At 43.2% G+C, this 25,469-nt stretch overlaps 1 protein-coding gene across 2 annotated transcripts in view; it reads right to left on the bottom strand.

Moving 5' to 3' along the window:
* Positions 1–25,252, bottom strand: part of LOC115166133 (IQ motif and SEC7 domain-containing protein 1) — a 189,555-nt gene extending 164,303 nt beyond the window's left edge. Inside the window, exon 1 of one of the 2 annotated variants that reach the window (XM_029719864.1) lies at positions 24,588–25,252. In XM_029719864.1, coding sequence (XP_029575724.1) covers positions 24,588–24,847 — 260 coding nt within the window. In that variant the 5' untranslated portion in view covers positions 24,848–25,252. The remainder of the gene's footprint in view (positions 1–24,587) is intronic. The other variant, XM_029719855.1, reaches the window with a different exon arrangement.
* Positions 25,253–25,469: the final 217 nt, after the last annotated feature.

The following is a 25,469-nucleotide window of genomic DNA, read 5'->3' as shown; positions in this document are numbered from 1 at the left end:
TGGAGGAAACCTGGCACCATCCCTACGGTGAAGCATGGTGGTGGCAGCATCATGCTGTGGGGATGCTTTTCATCGGCAGGAACTGGGAGACTAGTTAGTATCGAGGGAAAGATTAACAGAGCAAAGTACAGAGAGATCCTTGATGAAAACCTGCTCCTGAGCGCTCAGGATTTCAGACTGGGGCGAAGGTTCACCTTCCAACAAGACAATGATCCTAAGCACACAGCCAAGACAACGCAGGAGTGGCTTTGGGACAAGTCTCTAAATGTCCTCGAGTGGCCCAACCAGAGCCTGGACTTGAACACCTCTGGAGAGACCTGAAAATAGCTGTGCAGCGACGCTCCCCATCCAACCTGACAGAGCTTGAGATGATCTGCAGAGAAAAATAGGAGAAACTCCCCAAATACAGGAGCCAAGCTTTTAGCATCCTACTCAAGAAGACTCGCGGCTGTAAACGCTACCAAAGGTGCTTGAAATTACTGAGTAAAGTGTCTGAATACTTATGTAAATGTCATACTGCAGATAAATTTTTTTTTACAAAATAAGAAACCCTCACACTGCTCGCTAGTATTACTGCTCTTTAATAAGCTTTACGTATCAGACTCAAGGCCTTCGTCAGAGCGTTTGTGATTTCTTTTTAATTACCACCATTATGTAGACATAGCTCCACCTACATCCGTTCAATGCATCGAATGGGGTTGGAGTCGAGGGAAAATAAGTAAGTGTTACCAAATATAATAATGTGCATTTCATAAATATTCTAATAAAGTGTGTACATAAAACGTATTAAACACATCTGTAAAACCACAATGAGGACATCAACCCATCAAGCAAGTGTTCATAAATCATTGGGTACAACGCAAGAAAAACGTCAAAGTAATCTGAAATGGTGGCATTGTTCACATATTGTTCACATTTACAACATAATATACATAGGCATTTCATCATTAAGAACTTCAAGAAATAATGTCTGGAGGGTGAAAATCCCAAAACATTATCTTTTGCTCAGAGTATTATTTATATTGCCTCCCCTGTCTGATGTGTTAACTTTCTTTAGGCCATAAAATCTTTAAAAAAAGGAGGTAGAAATGTCTTATTTTTTCTCATCTAATTCAACTGTTACCACACTCCTTCAAAAAAGATTGATCTGATGTGCCGCACATGAAAAAAAAAAATCTACAAACCTGTTTTTGCTTCGTCATTATGGGATATTGTGTGTAGATTGTTGAAGGAAAACACAATTTAATCCATTTTAGAATAAGGCTAACGTAACAAAATGTGGAAAAAGTCAAGGGATCTGAATACTTTCCAAATGAACTGACAGTCGTGGCCAAAAGTTTTTAAATGACACAAATATACATTTTCACAAAGTTTGCTGCTTCAGTGTCTTTAGATATTTCATGGAATACTGAAGTATAATTACAAGCATTTCATAAGTGTCATAGGCTTTTATTGACAATTACATGAAGTTGATGCAAAGAGTCAATATTTGCAGTGTTCACCCTTCTTTTTCGAGACCTCTGCAATCCGCCCTGGCATGCTGTCAATTAACTTCTGGGCCACATCCTGACTGATGGCAGCCCGTTCTTGCATAATCAATGCTTGGAGTTTGTCAGAGTTTGTGTTTTTTTTTTGTCCACCCACCTCTTGAGAATTGACCACACGTTCTCAATGGGATTAAGGTCTGGGGAGTTTCCTGGCCATTGACCCAAAATATCAATGTTTTGTTCCCCGAGCCACTTAGTTACCACTTTTGCCTTATGGCAAGGTGCTCCATCATGCTGAAAAAGGCATTGTTTGTCACCAAACTGTTCCTGGATGGTTGGGAGAAGTTGCTCTCGGAGGATGTGTTGGTACCATTCTTTATTCATGGCTGTGTTCGTAGGCAAAATTGTGAGTGAGCCCACTCCCTTGGCAGAAGGGAGTGGGCAGAAGGGAGAAGCAACCCCACACATGAATGGTCTCAGTATGCTTTACTGTTGGCATGACACAGGACTGATGGTAGCGCTCACCTCGTCTTCTCCGGACAAGCCTTTTTCCGGATGCCCCAAGCAATCGGAAAGGGGATTCATCAGAGAAAATGACTTTACCCCAGACCTCAGCAGTCCAATCCCTGTACCTTTTGCAGAATATCAGTCTGTCCCTGATGTTTTTCCTAGAGAGAAGTGGCTTCTTTGCTGCCCTTCTTGACACCAGGCCATCATCCAAAAGTATTTGCCTCACTGTACGTGCAGATGCCCTCACACCTGCCTGCTGCCATTCCTGAGCAAGCTCTGTACTGGTGGTGCCCCGATCCCGCAGCTGAATCAACTTTAGGTCCCATGTTGCTAGACTTTCTTGGGCGCCCTGAAGCCTTCTTCACAACTTGAAACGCTCTCCTTGAAGTTCTTTATGATCCGATAAATGGTTGATTTAGGTGCAGTCTTACTGGCAGCAATATCCTTGCCTGTGAAGCCTTTTTTGTGCAAAGCAATGATGACGGCACGTGTTTCCTTGCAGGTAACCATGGTTGACAATGATTCCAAGCACCACCCTCCTTTTGAAGCTTCCAGTCTGATATTCAATCTCAAATCAGCATGACAAAGTGATCAAGCCTCGTCAACACTCACACCATGTGTTAACGAGACAATCACTGACATGATGTCAGCTGGTCCTTTTGTGGCTGAGCTGAAATGCAGTGGAAATGTTTTTTGGGGGATTCAGTTCATTTGCATGGCAAAGAGGGACTTTGCAATTAACTGCAATCCATCTTATCACTCTGGAGTACATGCAAATTGCCATCACACAAACTGAGGCAGCAGACTGTGAAAATCTATATTTGTGTCATTCTCAAAACTTTTGGCCACGACTGAACACTCCATTTAATACCACCCCAGCCTCCAACTCATAGACCAGGGATCATCAACTGTATTAAGCCACAGGACAATTTTTTTCATATCACCCAGTTGGGGAACCCTGTCATAGACCATAGGTCGAATACACACTCTTCCCTATATAGTGCACTCTTGGTCAAAAGTAGTGACTTATATAAATAAACATAAGCACAGCACTAAGTATTAAAGCAGACCCAAGCGGGCTTTTCGCCAGAGAGAGGCCCATGGCTATGCTCCACTTAGTCAAAAGCCCAGAGGGATCCAACTGTTTTCTGCATAACATTACTTAATTATGCAAGTGCTTTGTTGCAGATGCTTCAGTTGGTTTCTTTAGAACATCTAAACTGAGGACCTGGTTTGAATAAATTGTTTATATTTCCTGGAATTTTACTTATAAAATAAGTGTTTTTGGTTACGTCACTTCTTTGACATCTTGCGGTTCGAGAAACTCTCTGCAAAGATAGTTTAATTGCTATATTGTAATTACTATATTGTAATTACTTCGCCACCATGGCCTATTTATTGCCTTAATTTACCTCATTTGCACTCACTGTATATAGACTTTTTGTTTTCTTTTGTTCTACTGTATTATTGACTATGTTTTGTTTATTCCATGTGTTACTCTGTGTTGTTGTATGTGTCGAATTGCTATGCTTTATCTTGGCCAGGTCGCAGTTGCAAATGAGAACTTGTTCTCAACTAGCCTACCTGGTTAAATAATGGTGAAATAAAGAAAAAAATCCCAAATATTGTTTACAGCATGTTGGCCATTCAGGGCTGGGAACTGAGCTAGAATGCTAAATGAGAGTTTGCAGATGTATCTGGCAAGATAAGAAATGAAAGTGCTTGCAAACCCCATTCATTCCCAGGCCCCAGAGGACCTGTTGGGATCAGAGAGGAGCCACTCTTATTAAACCTCATGCAGCCTTCTAATGCATCACGCAAAATGAAGAGTGGACAAGGCCACAGTAAATACCATTCTGCTCAATGACAGAACCTCACTCTTTTAGTTTGCTCAGGTTATGTTTTACTTAGTTCAACTGGAGATTTGTGAAGTTTGTGGCCAGCTAGCCTTAATAAGTAAGTACAAGGGACTGTTTGTGCCAGTCTGTATTTTGGCATTCAGGTGACAGGACTAAACTATGACATGCTATACTGTTTAACAATGAGGATGAAGCTTAACCTTATTTCCTATTTACTTATTGCACCTCCTGGCCTGACGTACAATTACTCAACAATTGAATAATGTACTGTACATTTGTCCGTCTGTCATTCATAGACTCTTAAATGGTCTTGGGAAGATGCAGCTGTGGACGTCTGTTCTTTACAAGAGCTGATTATAGAAGCTGCATATGGTCAGCACAAATACTTAGACAACAGAGAGCTGACAAGGCAGACTATTTAGGAAACATTAAGAAGAGCATGAGCCACTCTCCCCGCCTGTCTCCTCTACCCGGCTGACTCTGAAACTAACTGCTCCCTCATCTTCCCAAGAATTGAGTGTGTGTGGTATGAATGCGCGTGTGTGTGTGGTAGGGTAAAACAAAGAACTGGATAGCAGGCTGTAGTGAGATTTAACCAGCTTTAAAGGCTCTTCATGGTCAATCCGTTATCTACAGTGGCCATACAGCATTTACTGTGATATGGCCTCTGCAGAAGTCAGGGCATTCATACTTCTTACGCTTTGTGTAGCAGAGCAGAGCTGTTGCAAAGGAAGTTGTCAAGGAAATTAGTTTGTGTTTATACAGGACCCCCCCCCCCCCCCCCCCCATTGTTACAAAATTTGGGAGGCACACGGTGATGCGGTACGGAGCACGATTTTGGCCTCTGCGTGTCTCTAGAGGCACCGCAATTGCGTCACACCCTCCATGCGAAGCCTCTGACCACATTTGGGATCAAGCATAAATTGGGTTTTACTCAACCTGATCCAGCTCTACTCCAGTTGGAACCAGCTTGGGAATTCAAGCCTATATAGGCGGTGAAATCAAATCAACCCCTTCCTAATCACCCTAACCTGGGGGTTAGGATATATACTATATTTCAAATACATGTGCAGTGGCCCTCTCCCCTCTCTCAGAACCTGACATACAGCGCTTCCCAGGGGCTCGCCTCCCTGTGCAGAAACATCCAGGGAGAAAATGTGTTTACTTGGCAACACAAGGCCTATTGTCAGGTGTCCCTATGACTCTCTCCACTGGTCTATGATTTGAAAAGGAGATGTGGGGAAAGAGAGCGCTAATCATGCGCAGAACCCAAGATAAGTGGCAGTTTAACAGGTGACGTCTCATCCAGCAGCTGACAGGCTGTTCTTTTTTCTGCCCATGGTATAAATAGACCCGAGGGGATAAAAATAACACCAAGACTAAAATAAAATCATTAAGGCTGTTTGAGCCAAAATAGTAGGCTAGAAATAGGCGAACTTTCAAGTTCTATGTCCTTGAGAATACCTAAACTCAAGATAAGAGAGGCTTCTGTTTGACATTCAAAACAATGCTGCCTCAATGACACAAAAGGCTGATGATTATCTAGTGTCTGATGATATGACGGAAGGCCTATCCTTTCCACACTGCTTTAAAAGCATGCAGTAAGATATTCAATAGGCATTATAAAAATAAGGACAAAGAGCGGCACGTGAGAAGACCTGAATTACAGAATATGGTCCCAAACGTTATTGTTTTGTTCCAATCTCTAGCTAATGATTTAGATAATGATCAGTCTCAGTTTTAGTGTCATGTACACACACCATTTTAATTACATTTTCTTCAGCTGAAATGACCTTTACAGATCTCCGGCAGTCCTGCTATTTATAAGGAGACAGCACAATTTAATATTGCCCTCCACATTTATATGCATTTAGGATTCAGTAACCAGCCAGACAACCAGGAACGGCGGAAAACGTGGCAAGGCGGCATTTGCCACAGAACTTTTCAATCAGGTGTGGCAGCACTACACCACTTTTGATTTAGTTTAATAAAATATATCGACACAAGACTATTTTTCAGTCTGATCAACTGTTGGGTTTCTAACAACAGCAGCTGCATAGTCTAGCCTGAACCAAAATCTGGCCTTACAGGAGACGTTGAACATGGTAAATCTCCTTTGGATTCTGTTTCAAGTCTAGCGTACTATATGCCCTGTCCCTCTGGCCAGGGTAAACAAAGTGGCAATGTTGTGCATTTATACCCCATTTGTTTGTGAGAAAATTTAAATGGGATAACATTTATTTTATATTCAAACCTGGGCTGACTAGGCTACCTAAACTTTTTCAATCCAAAATTATTCATTTGAATTGTTCATTAAACACAATAGCTGACAGACTGCGAGTACATTTTGTATTAGGCCTACAGTGGCAGGACTAAACGATGCAAACCTCCATAAAGCAAGCTCAGCCGTGAGAGTTTTATTGTCCAGTCATGTTGCTTTCTCTGAGTCTGTGTATAGGAAACCCGGCGAGTCTTTTAAAATATAATTAATATTAACAGCTACAAGGTTGCTGCAGTTTGACAGGAGTTTTTTTAAAACCATGTGACATGATTAGAACTCTGGTCTCATCCTAGCCCATATTAAAACCTTTTTACAACAGATAAATCAAGTCATACAGTATAATACCCAGAGTTTTACCCGTTTAGGTTACCAGGTCAGGAAAAACTACGTGCCAAGATAAAAAAATTAATTCACCACAACTCTGGAACCTATATAAAACCCACTTTACATTCATAATCTCTGTCATATTTCATCAGGATCATAGAGGAAGAGCACAGACTGCTAAGTAACCAGCATCACATAGCCTAGGCCTCCAGTACTATCTCTCAGTGCTATCACCAATAATGTAAACCCTGGAAGGCTGATGCTATGTATTGTCCAATTAGAGGCTTTAAAAGCTACCGGACGCCATATTGGTACACCCCAGAAGCAGCAGTCCTCCACAAGAATTAATGGACTTCTACAGGACAAAATGATGTGGATTTCTTTGTTGAAGTGGGGACAGTATCACTAATACCCTCTAAAGATATACTTTAAGGAATAGGTTTTATTTTCATTTTAAATGATGTTCAGTACACATAATATAATTTAAAAGTATGCATTAACGTGTCTGTAATAGAATTTACTTGTCAAAAACGAATGTGGACAGTCTCCCGAGTGGCGCAGCGGTCTAAGGCACAGTCTAAGGCACATCGCAGTGCTTGAGGCATCACTACAGCCCCGGGTTCGATCCCAGGCTGTGTCACAGCCGGCCGTGACTGGGAGACCCATGAGCACAATTGGCCAAGTGTTGTCCAGGTTAGGGCAGCTGGGATGTCCTTGTCCCATCACGTCAGTCATCCAGGGTTTATATACAACATTGGCTATCACCCAACCAATGATGTACACACATTTTATGAACACCTGCTCTTTCCATGACATAGACTGATAAGGTAAAAGCAAAATCAGTGTAGATGAAAGGGAGGAGACAAGTTAAAGGAGTTGTAAGCCTTGAGACATGGATTGTGTATGTGTGCAATTCAGAGGATGAATGGGCAAGACAGTAGGTGCTAGGCGCACTGGTTTGTGTCAAGAACTGCAATGCTGCTGGATTTTTCATGCTTAACAGTTTCCTGTGTGTATCAAGAATGGTCCACCACCCAAAGGACATCCAGCCAACTTGACAACTGTGGGAAGCTCCAGTCCGGAGCGAGCAGTCGCACTTCGCTTCGCTCCACAGGTAATATTACACTTCTTTACAACAGTTTGGTTTGTTTGATCTGACCAATTTTTTCTTAGCTATCAAAGATAATTGTGTAGTTTAGAGTAATTAGAGTAATTATCGAGGCCAGCTATTTTTTCGTCCTCCTAACGTAGTCAACACTGCTGGCTGCTAGCTGCTAGCTAGTCAACACCGCTAGCTAGCCAACCGCTACCGACTAGTAGCACTGTAGAAACTATTACATTACAACGGAACGACTTGATTAGTGTAGTGTTAGTTAGCTAGCTACATAGCTGTCTTTGTCATAGCTTGATAATTGTGTAGTTTAGTAATAGCTAGGTTAGCTAGCCAGCTATTTCCATCCCCCGCAACGCCATTGTTCCATACCCAGCCAACTATTACCGACGAGCAGCATTGTAGAAACTAAATACGTTACAAAGGAACGTCTTGATTAGTGTTATGTTATGTTAGCTAGCTACAAAGTTGCTTTTGTATAATAGCCAACCTCTACCGACTAGCAGCACTGTAGAAACTATTACATTACAACGGAACGATTTGACTAGTGCAGTGTTAGCTAGCTAGCTACACAGCTGTCTTTGTCATAGCTTGATAATTGTGTAGTTTAGTAATTATCGAGGATAGCTAGGTTAGCTAGCCAGCTATTTCCGTCCCCGCGACGCCATTGTTCCATACCCAGCCAACTATTACCGACGAGCAGCATTGTAGAAACTAAATACATTACAAAGGAACGTCTTGATTAGTGTTATGTTATGTTAGCTAGCTACAAAGTTGCTTTTGTATAATAGCCAACCTCTACCGACTAGCAGCACTGTAGAAACTATTACATTACAACGGAACGACTTCATTAGTGTAGTGTTGTGTTAGTTAGCTAGCACTTTCGTCATTTTAGTCAATAAGATTTTCGCAACGTAAGCTTAACTTTCTGAACATTCGAGACGTGTAGTCCACTTGTCATTCCAATCTCCTTTGCATTAGCGTAGCCTCTTCTGTAGCTTGTCAACTATGTGTCTGGCTATCCCTGTTCTCTCCCCTCTGCACAGGCCATACAAACGCTTCACACCGCGTGGCCGCTGCCACTCTAAGCTGGTGGTCCCAGCGCGCACGACCCACGTGGAGTTCCAGGTCTCCGGCAGCCTCTGGAACTGCCGGTCTGCGGCCAACAAGGCTGAGTTCATCTCAGCCTATGCTACCCTCCAGTCCCTAGACTTCCTGGCGCTGACGGAAACATGGATTACCACAGATAACACTGCTACTCCTACTGCTCTCTCCTCATCTGCCTACGTGTTCTCGCATACCCCTAGAGCATCGAGCCAGCGGGGTGGTGGCACTGGAATCCTCATCTCTCCCAAGTGGACATTCTCTCTTTCTCCCCTGACCCATCTGTCTATCTCCTCATTTGAATTCCATGCTGTCACAGTTACCAGCCCTTTCAAGCTTAACATCCTTATCATTTATCGCCCTCCAGGTTCCCTTGGAGAGTTCATCAATGAGCTTGATGCCTTGATAAGTTCCTTCCCTGAGGATGGCTCACCTCTCACAGTTCTGGGTGACTTTAACCTCCCCACGTCTACCTTTGACTCATTCCTCTCTGCCTCCTTCTTTCCACTCCTCTCCTCCTTTGACCTCACCCTCTCACCTTCCCCCCCTACTCACAAGGCAAGCAATACGCTTGACCTCATCTTTACTAGATGCTGTTCTTCCACTAATCTCATTGCAACTCCCCTCCAAGTCTCCGACCACTACCTTGTATCCTTTTCCCTCTCGCTCTCATCCAACACTTCTCACTCTGCCCCTACTCGGATGGTATTGCGCCGTCCCAACCTTCGCTCTCTCTCTCCCGCTATTCTCTCCTCTCCCATCCTATCATCTCTTCCCTCTGCTCAAACCTTCTCCAACCTATCTCCTGATTCTGCCTCCTCAACCCTCCTCTCCTCCCTTTCTGCATCCTTCGATTTTCTCTGTCCCCTATCCTCCAGGCCGGCTCGGTCCTCCACTCCTGCGCCGTGGCTCGACGACTCACTGCGAGCTCACAGAACAGGGCTCCGGGCAGCCGAGCGGAAATGGAGGAAAACTCGCCTCCCTGCGGACCTGGCATCCTTTCACGCCCTCCTCTCTACATTTTCCTCTTCTGTCTCTGCTGCTAAAGCCACTTTCTACCACTCTAAATTCCAAGCATCTGCCTCTAACCCTAGGAAGCTCTTTGCTACCTTCTCCTCCCTCCTGAATCCTCCTCCCCCCCCCCCCCCCTCCTCTCTCTCTGCGGATGACTTCGTCAACCATTTTGAAAAGAAGGCTGATGACATCCGATCCTCGTTTGCTAAGCCAAACGACACCGCTGGTCCTGCTCACACTGCCCTACCCTGTGCTTTGACCTCTTTCTCCCCTCTCTCTCCAGATGAAATCTCGCGTCTCGTGACGGCCGGCCGCCCAACAACCTGCCCACTTGACCCTATCCCCTCCTCTCTTCTCCAGACCATTTCCGGAGACCTTCTCCCCTACCTCACCTCGCTCATCAACTCATCCTTGACCGCTGGCTACGTCCCTTCCGTCTTCAAGAGAGCGAGAGTTGCACCCCTTCTGAAAAAACCTACACTCGATCCCTCCGATATCAACAACTACAGACCAGTATCCCTTCTTTCTTTTCTCTCCAAAACTCTTGAACGTGCCGTCCTTGGCCAGCTCTCCTGCTATCTCTCTCAGAATGACCTTCTTGATCCTAATCAGTCAGGTTTCAAGACTGGGCATTCAACTGAGACTGCTCTTCTCTGTGTCACGGAGGCTCTCCGCACTGCTAAAGCTAACTCTCTCTCCTCTACTCTCATCCTTCTAGACCTATCTGCTGCCTTTGATACCGTGAACCATCAGATCCTCCTCTCCACCCTCTCCGAGCTGGGCATCTCCGGCGCGGCCCACGCTTGGATTGTGTCCTACCTGACAGGTCGCTCCTACCAGGTGGCGTGGCGAGAATCTGTCCCCGCACCACGTGCTCTCACCACTGGTGTCCCCCAGGGCTCTGTTCTAGGCCCTCTCCTATTCTCACTATACACCAAGTCACTTGGCTCGGTCATATCCTCACATGGTATCTCCTATCATTGCTACGCAGACGACACACAATTAATCTTCTCCTTTCCCCCTTCTGATAACCAGGTGACGAATCGCATCTCTGCATGTCTGGCAGACATATCAGTGTGGATGACGGCTCACCACCTCAAGCTGAACCTCGGCAAGACGGAGCTGCTCCTCCTCCCAGGGAAGGACTGTCCGTTCCATGATCTCGCCATCACGGTTGACAACTCCCTTGTGTCCTCCTCCCAGAGTGCTAAGAACCTTGGCGTGACCCTGGACAACACCCTGTCGTTCTCCACTAACATCAAGGCGGTGACCCGATCCTGTAGGTTCATGCTCTACAACATTCGCAGAGTACGACCCTGCCTCACACAGGAAGCGGCGCAGGTCCTAGTCCAGGCACTTGTCATCTCCCGTCTGGATTACTGCAACTCGCTGTTGGCTGGGCTCCCTGCCTGTGCCATTAAACCCCTACAACTCATCCAGAACGCCGCAGCCCGTCTGGTGTTCAACCTTCCCAAGTTCTCTCACGTCACCCCGCTCCTCCGCTCTCTCCACTGGCTTCCAGTTGAAGCTCGCATCCGCTACAAGTCCATGGTGCTTGCCTACGGAGCTGTGAGGGGAACGGCACCTCCGTACCTTCAGGCTCTGATCAGGCCCTACACCCAAACAAGGGCACTGCGTTCATCTACCTCTGGCCTGCTCGCCTCCCTACCTCTGAGGAAGCACAGCTCCCGCTCAGCCCAGTTAAAACTGTTCGCTGCTCTGGCACCCCAATGGTGGAACAAGCTCCCTCACAACGCCAGGACAGCGGAGTCAATCACCACCTTCCGGAGACACCTGAAACCCCACATCTTTAAGGAATACCTGGGATAGGATAAAGTAATCCTTCTACCCCCCCCCCCCAAAAGATTTAGATGCACTATTGTAAAGTGGTTTTTCCACTGGATATCTTAAGGTGAATGCACCAATTTGTAAGTCGCTCTGGATAAGAGCGTCTGCTAAATGACTTAAATGTTAAATGTAAATGAGTCAACATGGGCCAGCATTCCTGTAGAACACGACACCTTGTAGAGTCCATGCTCCAGTGAACTGTGGCTGTTCTGTGGCCAAAAACTCAATATTAGGAAGGTGTTCTTAATGTTTTGTACACTCACTCAGTTTATATAAACTAGAGCCGGGACGATAAACTGAAACTTGTTGACACCTACCACCTATTGTGGACATTTTGCTGATGTTGTTCATTATGATAAATAACCTAAACCCAGCTAGAGAAATGTGAAGTTTGCTAATATGGGTGATTGTTGATGGGACAGTTGATAGCTGTGTCGTTCCATGTTATTTCAGAAAGCGATGACACCCACCATCTCAGATTGTTCTGAAATCGTTTTGGTAGTTATAAACAGATAAGATAAGCATTCCTGCAACATTATTTTTTATAATTTAATCTCTGAGAAATGATGTTAATTTATTGGACCCGAATAGGCCATTTCAATTAATAGGAGTCATATAATATTCAATAAACATAGTACCCAACATCCAATTTGGACAAAACCTTTTTCTAACAACAAGTCAGACATGAAGCATCCAACGAAATGGTAAAAGCCACCCACGGAACCCCAACACCCCACACCAATCCCAACCCAACAACAAGTACACAGTATCAGTTCTCTATATCTGACTGTAACACCCTGGCCATAGAGAGGGGTTTTTGTTCTTTATTTTGGTTAGGCCAGGGTGTTACATTGGGTGGGCGTTCTATGTGCATTTTTCTATGTTGGTTTGTTTAATTGATTTTGGCCGTGTGGCTTCCAATCAGGCACAGCTGTAGAGTGTTGTTGCTGATTGGGAGTCACACATAAGTGCCTGTTTTTCCATTGGGGTTTTGTGGGTAATTGTTTCTGTTAGTGTTTTGCACCTGACAGGACTGTTTGGCTGTCGGTTTTCTTATTTTTGTATCGTGTTCTTTCGTCTATTAAATATTCAATGATGAACACTAACTCCGCTGCACCTTGGTCTACTCTCTCTCACGACAGCCGTTACACTGACAAGTAGTATGTAACTGCGGCTTAGAGTATTATTTCTTCATCTTATATAATGTGTTCTCAGTGAATTTGGTGATGGTTACTACATGATTCCACATGTGTAATTTCATAGTTTTGATGTCTTCACTATTATTCTACAATGTAGAAAATAGTAAAAATAAAGAAAACCCTTGAATGAGTAGATGTGTCCAAACTTTTGACCGGTAGTGTACATATTACCTCAATTACATCGACTAACCTGTTAGGGCTAGGGGGCAGTATTTACACGGCCGGATAAAAAACGTACCCGATTTAATCTGGTTATTACTACTGCCCAGAAACTAGAATATGCATATAATTATTGGCTTTGGATAGAAAACACCCTAAAGTTTCTAAAACTGTTTGAATGGTGTCTGTGAGTATAACAGAACTCATATGGCAGGCAAAAACTTGAGAAGATTCCTTACAGGAAGTGCCCTCTCTGACCATTCCTTGGGCTTCTTGGCTCTGTTTATTGAAAACTGAGGATCTTTGCTGTAACGTGACACTTCCTACGGCTCCCATAGGCTCTCAGAACCCGGGAAAAAGCTGAATGATGTAATTCCAGCCCCTGGCTGAAAAACATTAGCGCCTTTGGTAAGTGGTCTATCAGAGGACAATCAGACTGAGGCTCGTGCACGAGGCGACCCCATGTTTTTATTTTCTCTCGTTTTGTACTAAAACACAGATTCCCGGTCGGAATATTATCGCTTTTTTACGAGAAAAATGGCATAAAAATTGATTTTAAACAGCGGTTGACATGCTTCGAAGTACGGTAATGGAATATTTAGAAATGTTTTGTCACGAAACGCGTCGGGCGCGTCACCCTTATTTACCCTTCGGCTAGTGTCTTGAACGCACGAACAAAACAGAGGATATTTGAACATAACTATGGATTATTTTGAACCAAACCAACATTTGTTATTGAAGTAGAAGTCCTGGGAGTGCATTCTGACGAAGAACAGCAAAAGGTAATACTTTGGTGAGGGCTAAACTTGGTGGGTGTCTAAATAGCTAGCCCTGTGATGCCGGGCTATCTACTCAGAATATTGCAAAATGTGCTTTCACCGAAAAGCTATTTTAAAAATCGGACATAGCGAGTGCATAGAGGAGTTCTGTATCTGTAATTCTTAAAATAATTATGTTTTTTGTGAACGTTTATCGTGAGTAATTTAGTAAATTCACCGGAAGTTTGCGGGGGGTATGCTAGTTCTGAACGTCACATGCTAATGTAAAAAGCTGTTTTTTTATATAAATATGAACTTGATTGAACAAAACATGCATGTATTGTATAACATAATGTCCTAGGGGTGTCATCTGATGAAGATCATCAAAGGTTAGTGCTGCATTTAGCTGTGGTTTTGTTTTTTGTGACATTATATGCTAGCTTGAAAAATGGATGTCTGATTATTTCTGGCTGGGTACTCTGCTGACATAATCTAATGTTTTGCTTTCGTTGTAAAGCCTTTTTGAAACCGGACAGTGTGGTTAGATTAACGAGAGTCTTGTCTTTAAAATGGTGTAAAATAGTCATATGTTTGAGAAATTGAAGTAATAGCATTTCTAAGGTATTTGAATAACGCGCCACAGGATTCCACTGGCTGTTACGTAGGTGGGACGATTTCGTCCCACATATCCTAGAGAGGCTAACTTGTACTCCCACACATTGACTCAGTACCCCTTGTATATAACCTCATTATTGTTACTCTTATTTTTCTACTTTAGTTCATTTAGTAAATATTTTCTTAACTGCATTGTTGGTTAAGGTAGGTTCTACACCTGTTACATTTGGCACATGTGACAATTTTTGGGGGGGAATGGACTTTAAACAGTGCTAAATTGAGGAGGGTAATCCTGACAGCTTGTGTATCACTCGGTCTGTGATATATGCTCCATTACCCTAACCTGTCCTGTCCCGCCCTGCCTTGCCCTCGGCGGCTAAACCTCCTATCATTCCCAGACAAGAGCCACCCAGACTGCCCTCCTACATAAAAATGAAACATATGGAAGTAATTGCATAATTGATCTATCCCAGAGCGTGTACCTCATTCCATAAATATCCTGGATTTATGTCCCTGCCCCACACATGAAATCCACTTAAAAGACTAGCACACCGAGGCTAAGCTAGCCTGGCATGGGAGAGTCCTCAGCCAACTGAGGTTACCAAACAGGGAGCAAACAGACTCCATGACACTAGTGAACCTGACAGCCTGGAGTCTCAGTCTGGTCTCTGGGATGAGTGACCAGGACGTAGAGAGGCTGAGATGATAATGAAACCATGGGAAAGCCATGGCAGTTTTTTGTATTGACGACAAAACAAATAATATGACCCTCAGACAGTCATACTGCAAATCTATTTTTGAGTCTAATGCTTGCCAACCGGATGCAAGATAAAACTTGATTTACACAATTAGATTAAATAATAGCCCACTACTTTGTAAACATGGTTACCACAAAACAGATGTAATGAAAACAAAGCCCATCAAGTCAGGAGCAAAGGAATAAAATGCACTCAAATGAAAAAAAAAAATAGCCTAGAATGATTTCAAGGACATTTCATTCATATGAAATGTTTGAAATCCCATTGAAAACGGATTGCTCCACACAATAACTCCCAGGTGCTTGAATGAAATGCACAGTGTTCCAAATAAGGTCATATTCCAAGCTCTGTATGGCAACAATTCTATGAGATCAAACTGTGCATAAAGCTTCCATTTAATGTGCCCAACAGCTCAGACCCACAGGGAGGACGCGGTAGGTAGCCTATTGATGGACAGTTCTATTACGGACAGTTTCACATGACCCTCCCCTTGTACTGTTAAAAAAAAAAAAAGTGCACACCCTCCCCTCTCATAAAATGAACTAAAAAATAACTATTACCACCACATAACAATAACTGTAGCAATCCTGTGTTTATTAACATGGATATCAACTTGCCCACTTCAGCGTGGTTGTGGCACAGTCGATGGGTTGAGGGTTCGCCGACCAACACAACTCTCCTTGCCTGTCTCATTACACTACAATCATTGACTACAGCTCAGCATTCAACACCATAGTACCCTCCAAGCTCATCATTAAGCTTGAGGCCCTGGGTCTCAACCCCACCCTGTGCAATTGTGTCCTGGACTTCCAGGTGGTGAAGGTAAGAAACAACATCTCCACTTCGCTGATCCTCAACACTGGGGCCCCACAAGGGTGCATGCTCAGCCCCTCCTGTACTCGCTGTTCACCCATGACTGCGTGGCCATGCAGGCCTCCAACTCAATCATCAAGTTTGCAGACGACACAACAGTAGTAGGCTTGATTAACAACAACGACAAGACAGCCTACAGGGAGGAGGTGAGGGCACTCGGAGTGTGGTGTCAGGAAAACAACCTCTCACTCAACGTCAACAAAACAAAAGGAGATGATCGTGGACTTCAGGAAACGGCAGAGGGAGCATCCCCATATCCACATCGATGGGACAGTAGTGGAGAAGGTGGAAAGCTTTAAGTTCCTCGGCGTACACATCACAGACAAACTGAAATGGTCCACCCACACAGACAGTGTGGTGAAAAAGGCACAACAGCGCCTCTCCAATCTCAGGAGGCTGAAGAAATGTGTCTTGTCACCTAAAACCCTCAAACTTTTACAGATGCACAATTGAGAGCATCCTGTCGGGCTGTATCACCGCCTGGTACGGCAACTGCACCACCCTTAACCGCAAGGCTCTCCAGAGGGTGGTGTGGTCTGCACAACGCATCACCGGGGCCAAGCTACCTGCCCTCCAAGACAACGACAACACCCAATGTCACAGGAAGGCCAAAAATATCATCAAGGACAACAACCACCCGAGCCACAGCCTGTTCGCCCCGTTATCATCCAGAAGGTGAGGTTAGTACAGGTGCGTCAAAGCTGGGACCGAGAGACTGAAAAACAGCTTCTATCTCAAGGCCATCAGACTGTTAAACAGCCATCACTAACTCAGAGAGGCTGCTGCCTACATACAGACTCAAATCATTGGCCACTTTAATAAATGGATCACTAGTCACTTAAATAATGCCACTTTCATAATGTTTACATACAGTATATACATATGCGATGAGTAATGTAAGTTATCTTATACCCTCTATTGCATCTTGCCTATGCCTCTCGGCCATCGCTCATCCATATATTTATGTACATATTCTTATTCCATCCGTTTAGATTTGTGTGCATTAGGTAGTAGTTGTGGAATTGTTAGATTACTTGTTAGATATTACTGCACTGTCGAAACATAGAAGCACAAGCATTACGCTACACTCGCATTAACATCTGCTAACCATGTGTATGTGACCAATAAAATTTGATTTGATTAGATCAGAGCCGGCTGCAGACAATGATCAGCTAGGGGGAAATTAGATTTTAAACCTTTTGACAGCATATTTATAATTCAAATATATGCAACAATTTTCGACCAACAGGTTTGTGCCAAAGCACCACGCAACCAATAAGAAACGCATAACTGCATACCAATTACTGACATCGAGCGCTTATCATCATTGTGGTGTTGAAAACTCAAACTATCTCGACAAACAGAAAATACATCCCTCCCTACTCAGTATCGAATGCCTGGCTTGACAATCTACAAATGTCATTAAACCTTTTGGTGGTTTGTAACGGATGTCTCTTTCCATTCTTTAAATGGCCGGGGCACAGTTTGGATGCTGGAATTATATTTGAGTGGAACGGATGAATGTGCGCCGGTAGCCTACAAGAGACTTTTGAAGTAGCCTAATCGGATCATTTGTGACTGGTTATGTTCATGCCACACATAAAAGGTAACACATTTTAAAGTTAATTGACAAATATTTAGGCTATATTGAAGCGTTAGGTTCTAGGTCATAAATAGTGACTCGGATCGGAAAGGAGGCAAAACGTGTGTTAAGCTTTCCTAAATAACTGGGCCTGCTGGGAGCATAGGCCTATGTGGCTAGACTATAGAGGATGACTTGGGAAAATTATGATTGGCAACAAACAGCGCATCAGAAGTAAAAATACAGCCAGACTGTCCTGTGCCTTTCTAGACCTTACAATCAAGAGCAGACCTACAACTGATCCAAATGGAATGAAACATTCAAATAACAGGGTTTTTACAACATTATTCAAATGACATTTTCACTGCTGTTTACAGCCTAGAGTACAATTGTACTGACATTAAAACAATAATGCAAATATTCATTGCATTGTTTTACTGTAGGCTAGTCGAGGTAGGAAATTGTGTTGTCCCTAAGGCCATACTAATTGTATTAACTGTATAACTGATTTATTTTGTTGAAAAGTGAGGTGAGCCACCAAAGAATATTTAGAAAAATCATCATAAAAAAATACAAGTTGCACTGCTTGTAATAATACTAAACAACCTTTTTACAACACGTAGCAACCTCACCAAGATATTTTAGCCTTTTGGTATTGTAGCAAACGGTGGGGCAGGGAATACAACTCGGGTCGTTGGTGTGAAAGACAAACAAATCTACACAGTGGCAATAGGGGTAATCCGCTTGCTGGGAATTGGAACGTGGCTCATAGAGCGAGGTTTGCTTCACTGCCCCATACTTGAAGGCATGTCCTGTGCTTCAACTACTCAGCCCACCTAGCACATCCAAGCCGTGAGTGCCTTTGAACGGGGTATGGTAATAGGTGCCAGGCTCACCGGTTTGTGTCAATAACTGCAACGATACTGGGTTTTTCACTCTCTAGAGTTTCCCGTGTGTATCAAGAATGGTCCACCACCTAAAGGACAACCAGCCAACTTACATAACTGTGGGAAGAATTGGAGTCAATATGGGCCAGCATCCCTCTGGGATGCTTTTGACACCTTGTAGAGTTCATGTCACGACGAATTATGGCTGTTCTGAGGACATAAGTTGGTGCAACTCAATATTGGGAAGGTGTTCCTAATGTTTTGTACTCTGTGTATATATTACCTTCAGAAGTGTTTACTTCAGGCTGACTTCTAGCATCTATAGTGGGCTCCTGAGGGGTGCAGTGGTCTAAGACACTGCATCTCAATGCTAGAGGCATCACTACAGAAACCTGGTTCGAATTCAATCATCCGTCTGTGATTGGGAGTCCCATAGGGCGGCGCACAACAGGCCCAGCGTCGTCCGGTTTGGCCGGGGTAGGCCGTCATTGTAAATAAGAATTTGTTCTTAACTGACTTGCCTAGTTAAAAGGTTCAATTAAAAATCAAATCTATTGAGTTGAACCAACTTAAAGTACATTATATGTACAAAAGTATGTGGACAGTGGATTCTGCTATTTCAGCCACACCTGTTGCTGACAGGTGTATAAAATCGAGCACACAGCCATGTAATCTCCATAGTCAAACATTGGCATTAGAATGGCCTTACTGAAGAGCTCAGTGACTTTCAACGTGGCACTGTAATAGGATGCCAACAAGTCAGTTTGCCAAATTTCTGCCCTGGTCAACTGTAAGTGCTGTTATTGTGAAGTGGAAACATCAAGGAGCAACAACGGCTCAGCCCATTCTGGTAGGTCCCAGAATGCAGTAGTGAGCGTGTCCAACTCTCACTACCGCATTCCAAACTGCCTCAACGTCAGTACAAGAACTGTTTGTCGGGAGCTTCATGAAATGGGTTTCCATGGCCGAGCAGCCACACACAAGCTTAAGATCACCATGCGCAATGCCAACATCGGACTCTGGAGCAGTGGAAACGCGTTCTCTGGAGTGAGGCTCCTTAGTCTAAACTAGGCTAGCTAGCCCCTTTGACTGCAGCACGTTCTGTTAAGAATAACAAAGCGACTTAATGCTATGCATACTAAACAAGAGAGCTACCCCAGCAACTCCACCGTGGGGAGGCAGCCTCGGCGAGTTAGCTAACCTGGTTAGCACACTATGCAGAACTTGTTAGCTAACCTGTTCTCGAAAGTCTACATCAGACCGGATCACTGAGGTGTGACCGGACCCTTCATCGTCAAGTCTGGGATGAGATGCAAGCGGTGCTTGACCGAGTTGGTTCGGCTATGCAGACAACAGATGCATGGCGGTGCCACTCAGTCCTAGACATACCAATAATCTTATGAAACCATTTCAAAGACAGAATATCACAATACAAAATGAACAAGGGCTACTTAAACTCAGCAAAAAAAGAAACATCCCTTTTTCAGGACCCTGTCTTTCAAAGATAATTTGTAAAAATCCAAATAACTTCACAGATCTTCATTGTAAAGGGTTTAAACACTATTTCCCATGCTTGTTCAATGAACCATAAACAATTAATGAACATGCACCTGTGGAACGGTCGTTTTGACACTAACAGCTTACAGACGGTATTACAGACAGTTATGAAAACTTACGTGCCTAAGCAGCATGCAACATGCCTAAGCGTGAACGTGCGGAGGCATGAGCATTGCAGATGTGGCCTGGGCAATAAATTGCTATGTCCGTACTGAGAGACGCCTAAGACAACGTTACAGGGAGACAGGAAGGACAGCTGATCGTCCTCGCAGTGGCAGACCACGTGTAACAACACCTGCACAGGATCGGGACATCCGAACATCACACCTGTGAGACACGTACAGGATGACAACAGCAACTGCCCGAGGATTTACACCAGGAATGCACAATCCCTCCATCAGTGCTCACACTGTCTGCAATAGGCTGAAAGAGGCTGGACTGAGGGCTTGTAGGCCAGTTGAAAGGCAGGTCCTCACCAGACATCACCGGCAACAACATCGCCTATGGGCACAAACCCACCGTCGCTGGACCAGACAGGACTGGCAAAAAGTGCTCTTCACTGACGAGTCGCAGTTTTGTCTCACCAGGGGTGATGGTCAGATTCGCGTTTGAGCCTCCAGCATGACAATGTCACCAGCCATACTGCTCGTTCTGTGCGTGATTTCCTGCAAGACAGGAATGTCAGTGTTTTGCCATGGCCAGCGAAGAGCCCGGATCTCAATCCCATTGAGCACATCTGGGACCTGTTGGATCGGAGGGTGAGGGCTAGGGCCATTCCCCCCCAGAATTGTCTGGGAACTTGCAGGTGCCTTGGTGGAATAGTGGGGTAACATCTCATAGCAAGAACTGGCAAATCTGGTGCAGTCCATGAGGAGGAGATGCACTGCGGTACTTAATGCAGCTGGTGGGCACACCAGATACTGACTGTTACTTTTGATTTTGACCCCCCCTTTGTTCAGGGACACATTATTCCATTTATGTTAGTAACATTTGTTCAGTTTATGTCTCAGTTGTTGAATCTTGTTATGTTCATACAAATATTTACACATGTTAAGTTTGCTGAAATTAAACACAGTTGACAGTGAGAGGACATTTCTTTTTTTGCTGAGTTTATATGCAGGCTAAGGTGTTGGAGTGTAACCATGTTGGCCATATTGGATTCAGAATAAAATTGATTCTTCACCCACAATCTATATAGGCATGATTGTTGTTCACAGTTCCGAAAAACATGCCTAATTTACAAAATGTCATATTTACAGATGATTTAACCTAATGCTAGAATGGCAGCCATATTTGATTTTGGACACCATATTGAGTCAAGCTATAACGAATCTGTGAATGCCCCATTGATTTCATGAAAAACAATTCCCAAAAACAATATTTTGGTATGTTTTGCTTATCAATCAAGTTTCTAAGATATACAACATTCAAATTACATAAATACTGCCAGTATGATGCATGATTCAAAACACAGCATAATATGATGCAAAATTAATCATACCGGCTGAATTCATGTATTTTGAAAGTTACACATCTTGAAAACTTGATTGCTGACATGCAAAACATGTGGGTCTTTATTAACAATGGACTAACGAAACAAATACCAAAATGTTTGTTTATGGGTGAAATGTTCCTTTAATTGCAAGACTAAGGGATACAAAATCCTTAAGTAACCTTAGAAATTACATTTTTGGGAGTCTGTCTGAGCCCACTTTTTTTCATTACAGCACAATTACAATAGACAAAACAAAGGTGTAAGTGTATGCATTTTTGTCAGGAAAAATTCATTTTACATTCATCATAAATATTCATAGTTGATATTTCCACCTATTGTATCTGTGTTTACAAGTCTATATTTTCAAGATGAATGAAGATATCCTTATGCTGCTTGTTTATGTATCCATGTACTTGAAGTCAGAAGTTTACATACACCTCAGCCAAATACATTTAAACTCCATTTTTCACAATTCCTGACATTTAATCCTAGTAAAAATTCCCTGTCTTAGGTCAGTTAGGATCACCACTTTATTTTAAGAATGTGAAATGTCAGAATAATAGTAGAGGGAATGATTTATTTCAGCTTTTATTTCATTCATCACATTCCCAGTGGGTCAGAAGTTTAGATACACTCAATTACTATTTGATAGCATTGCCTTTAAATTGTTTAACGTGGGTCAAAAATGTTTCAGGTAGCCTTCCACAAGCTTCCCACAATAAGTTGGGTGAATTTTGGCTCATTCCTCCTGACAGAGCTGGAGTAACTGAGTCAGGTTTGTTGGCCTCCTTGCTCACACACGCTTTTTCAGTTCTGCCCACACATTTTCTATAGGATTGAGGTCAGGGCTTTGTGATGGCCACTCCAATACCTTGACTTTGTTGTCCTTAAGCCATTTTGCCACAACTTTGGAAGTATGCTTGGGGTTATTGTCCATTTGGAAGACCCATTTGCGACCAAGCTTTAACTTCCTGACTGATGTCTTGAGATGTTGCTTCAATATATACACATAATTTTCCTTCCATATGATACCATATATTTTGTTAAGTGCACCAGTCCCTCCTGCAGCAAAGCAACCCCACAACACGGTTGGGATGGTGCCCTTCGGCTTGCAAGCCTCCCCCTTTTTCCTCCAAACATAACGATGGTCATTATGGCCAAACAGTTCTATTTTTGTTTCATCAGACCAGAGGACATTTCTCCAAAAACTATGATCTTTGCCCCCATGTGCAGTTGCAAACCGTAGTCTGGCTTTTTTATGGCGGTTTTGGAGCAGTGGCTTCTTCCTTGCTGAGCGGCCTTTCAGGTTATGTTGATACGGGACTCGTTTTACTGTGGATATAGTTACTTTTGTACCCGTTTCCTCCAGCATCTTCACAAGGTCCTTTGCTGTTGTTCTGGGATTGATTTGCACTTTTCGCACCAAAGTACGCTCATCTCTAGGAGACAGAACGTGTCTTCTTCCTGAGCTGTATGGTCTGCATGGTCCCATGGTGTTTATACTAGCCGTACTATTGTTTGTACAGATGAATGTGGTACCTTGAGGTGTTTGGAAATTGCTTCCAAGGATGAACCAGACTTGTGGAGGTCTACAATTGTTTTTTCCAGAGGTCTTGGCTGATTTCTTTTGATTTTCCCATGATGTCAAGCAAAGAGGTGCTGAGTTTGAAGGTAGGCCTTGAAATACATCCACAGGTACACCTCCAATTGACTCAAATGATGTCAATTAGCCTATCAGAAGCTTCTAAAGACATGACATCATTTTCTGGAATGTTCAAGCTGTTTAAAGGCACAGTCAACTTAGTGTATGTAAACTTCTGACACAATGGAATTGTGATACAGTGAATTATAAGTGAATTAATCTGTCTGTAAACAATTGTTGTAAAAATACTTGTGTCATGCACAAAGTAGATGTCCTAACCGACTTGCCAAAAGTATAGTTTGTTAACAAGACATTTGTGGAGTGGTTGAAAAATGAGTTTTAATGACCCCAAACTAAGTGTATGTAAACTTCCAACTTAAACTGTATGTATGTATGTATGTATGTATGTATGTATGTATGTATGTATGTATGTATGTATGTATGTATGGCAGACAGGTAACTACTTGTATTCCAAATTTGAGCAATTTCAGAGCTTGCGATATTGGCATCACTACTCTGGACGGATCTGACTTAGAATATGTGGACAACTACAAATACCTAGGTGTCTGGTTAGACTGTAAACTCTCCTTACAGACTCACATTAAGTATTTCCAATCCAAAATTAAATCTAGAATCAGCTTCCTATTTCGCAACAAAGCATCCTTCACTCATGCTGCCAAACATACCCTCGTAAAACTGACCATCCTACCGATCCTCGACTTCGATGTAATTTATAAAATTGTAATTACTTCGCCACCATGGCCTATTTATTGCCTTACCTCATTTGCACACACTGTATATAGACTTTTTTTCTACTGTATGTTTGTTTATTCCATGTGTAACTTTGTGTTGTTGTATGTGTCAATCTGCGTGGCTTTATCTTGGCCAGGTCGCAGTTGTAAATGAGATCTTGTTCTCAACTAGCCTACCTGGTTAAATAAAAGTGAAATAAAAAATATTTTTAAAATTGGGTTACATGAGGTTATGTTGCCCACCCCCCTCCAGCCAGGTATTATTCTGCACTTTTTTAGTTAAGTGGGTGTGTCTCAATAGCTATCAATTTAACCACTTTTGCAGTAAAATATTTTTACACAACCATCCATTTCACATATGGGAGAACTTAAGAGATATGGAGAAACATGGTTGTATTTTGTTATACCTTGGGGTAGAGGTATCAACATTTTGGGGGCCTTGCCACTGACCTATGTAGGGCCTATTATTGTTCAGTTATATTGTGGCGTTAAAAAGCCTACTGGCTTGGCTGAAATAGAACGCCAGTGTCCAATTTGATCTCTTAGAAAATAACTTTCGACGCAATCCTTTACTTTAGTCTATGTTATTAGCTATAAGTCTATAGAGAGTTTTTTAATCTATAACATTATACAAAAGTGTACGTTAGTTGGTGTGCGTTTATCTGGGGTTTAAAGAGTAGATTCCTGCCAAGGACTTAGTAAAATATGGGACATTAATTGCGACATCTATCAAATGTTTTTCAATAGTGCAGTGGGTGCAATTAATTCTTACTTTTCTTGGGTGATGTTTTCCTTTATAGCGCCTAACGTTGCGTGGCTGTTGCCCTGTTGCAGCAGCCTACATGTAGCCAGGTGCCGCTGGTACTGGTCTTTCAAGCAGGCGTTTTCCGAACACAAGTCGGACACTTGCAGCTCCAGCTCCTCTATCCTAGTCTTGTGCATCTCCAGTAACTCCTGTTGGGTCTCGATAATGTTATTAAGCTCCTTCAGATACTCCGCAGCACTGGTTGGGTTCTCGGTCGGGCTTTCCATCTCGCTCCGACTCCGGCTTCCCCCCCGATCTCAGTTTTCTCGAAGCCCGTTTTCAACCTGCGTTATGGCTACGCGCAGTTAAACTCCAACCCGATGTGCCTTTTTGCGCCTCGCCATTGTTTCCATGTTCTGTTTGAAAGAGCGAGAATGAAATGTGCCCAGTGCAAAGCGCGTTCCAACAGCTACAACTAATCTCCGAAAACCACTCCAGTTAGGGAAGAAAACACATTTAACCCTTAAAAGGACGTCGAACCAGCTGTCTCATATCCCTTTAGTTTGCCAATTTATTCGAAACATATACGAGACTATCTGAAATTAATCCCTTGTAGGCTACGGTTCCAAGCCACCGTAAAATGTCTCCTTGTCATCCTCCGGTCCACGTTGTACCCGTGACTTTTCGTAAACAGATGGTGGTTGTCAAGTAGGCGGGGTTTTCAAGTTTTAAGAATCTGTTTGGTGCAAAATTGTGGTTTAATAAAGCCCTATTCGCACGGGACTAATATTACTAGAGAACGTTGGTTATGTAGACCCCATAATGTCCGTTATTCCAGAGGACGATGCGGACGGGATTCATTTTTTACAAACTGCCCCCTGTATTTCTTGCTTAAAAAAAATAATTAAA

The sequence above is a fragment of the Salmo trutta genome, chromosome 28 (assembly GCF_901001165.1).
Source record: "Salmo trutta chromosome 28, fSalTru1.1, whole genome shotgun sequence".
Lineage (NCBI taxonomy): Eukaryota > Metazoa > Chordata > Actinopteri > Salmoniformes > Salmonidae > Salmo > Salmo trutta.
This window is presented reverse-complemented; position numbering and strand designations above follow the sequence as displayed.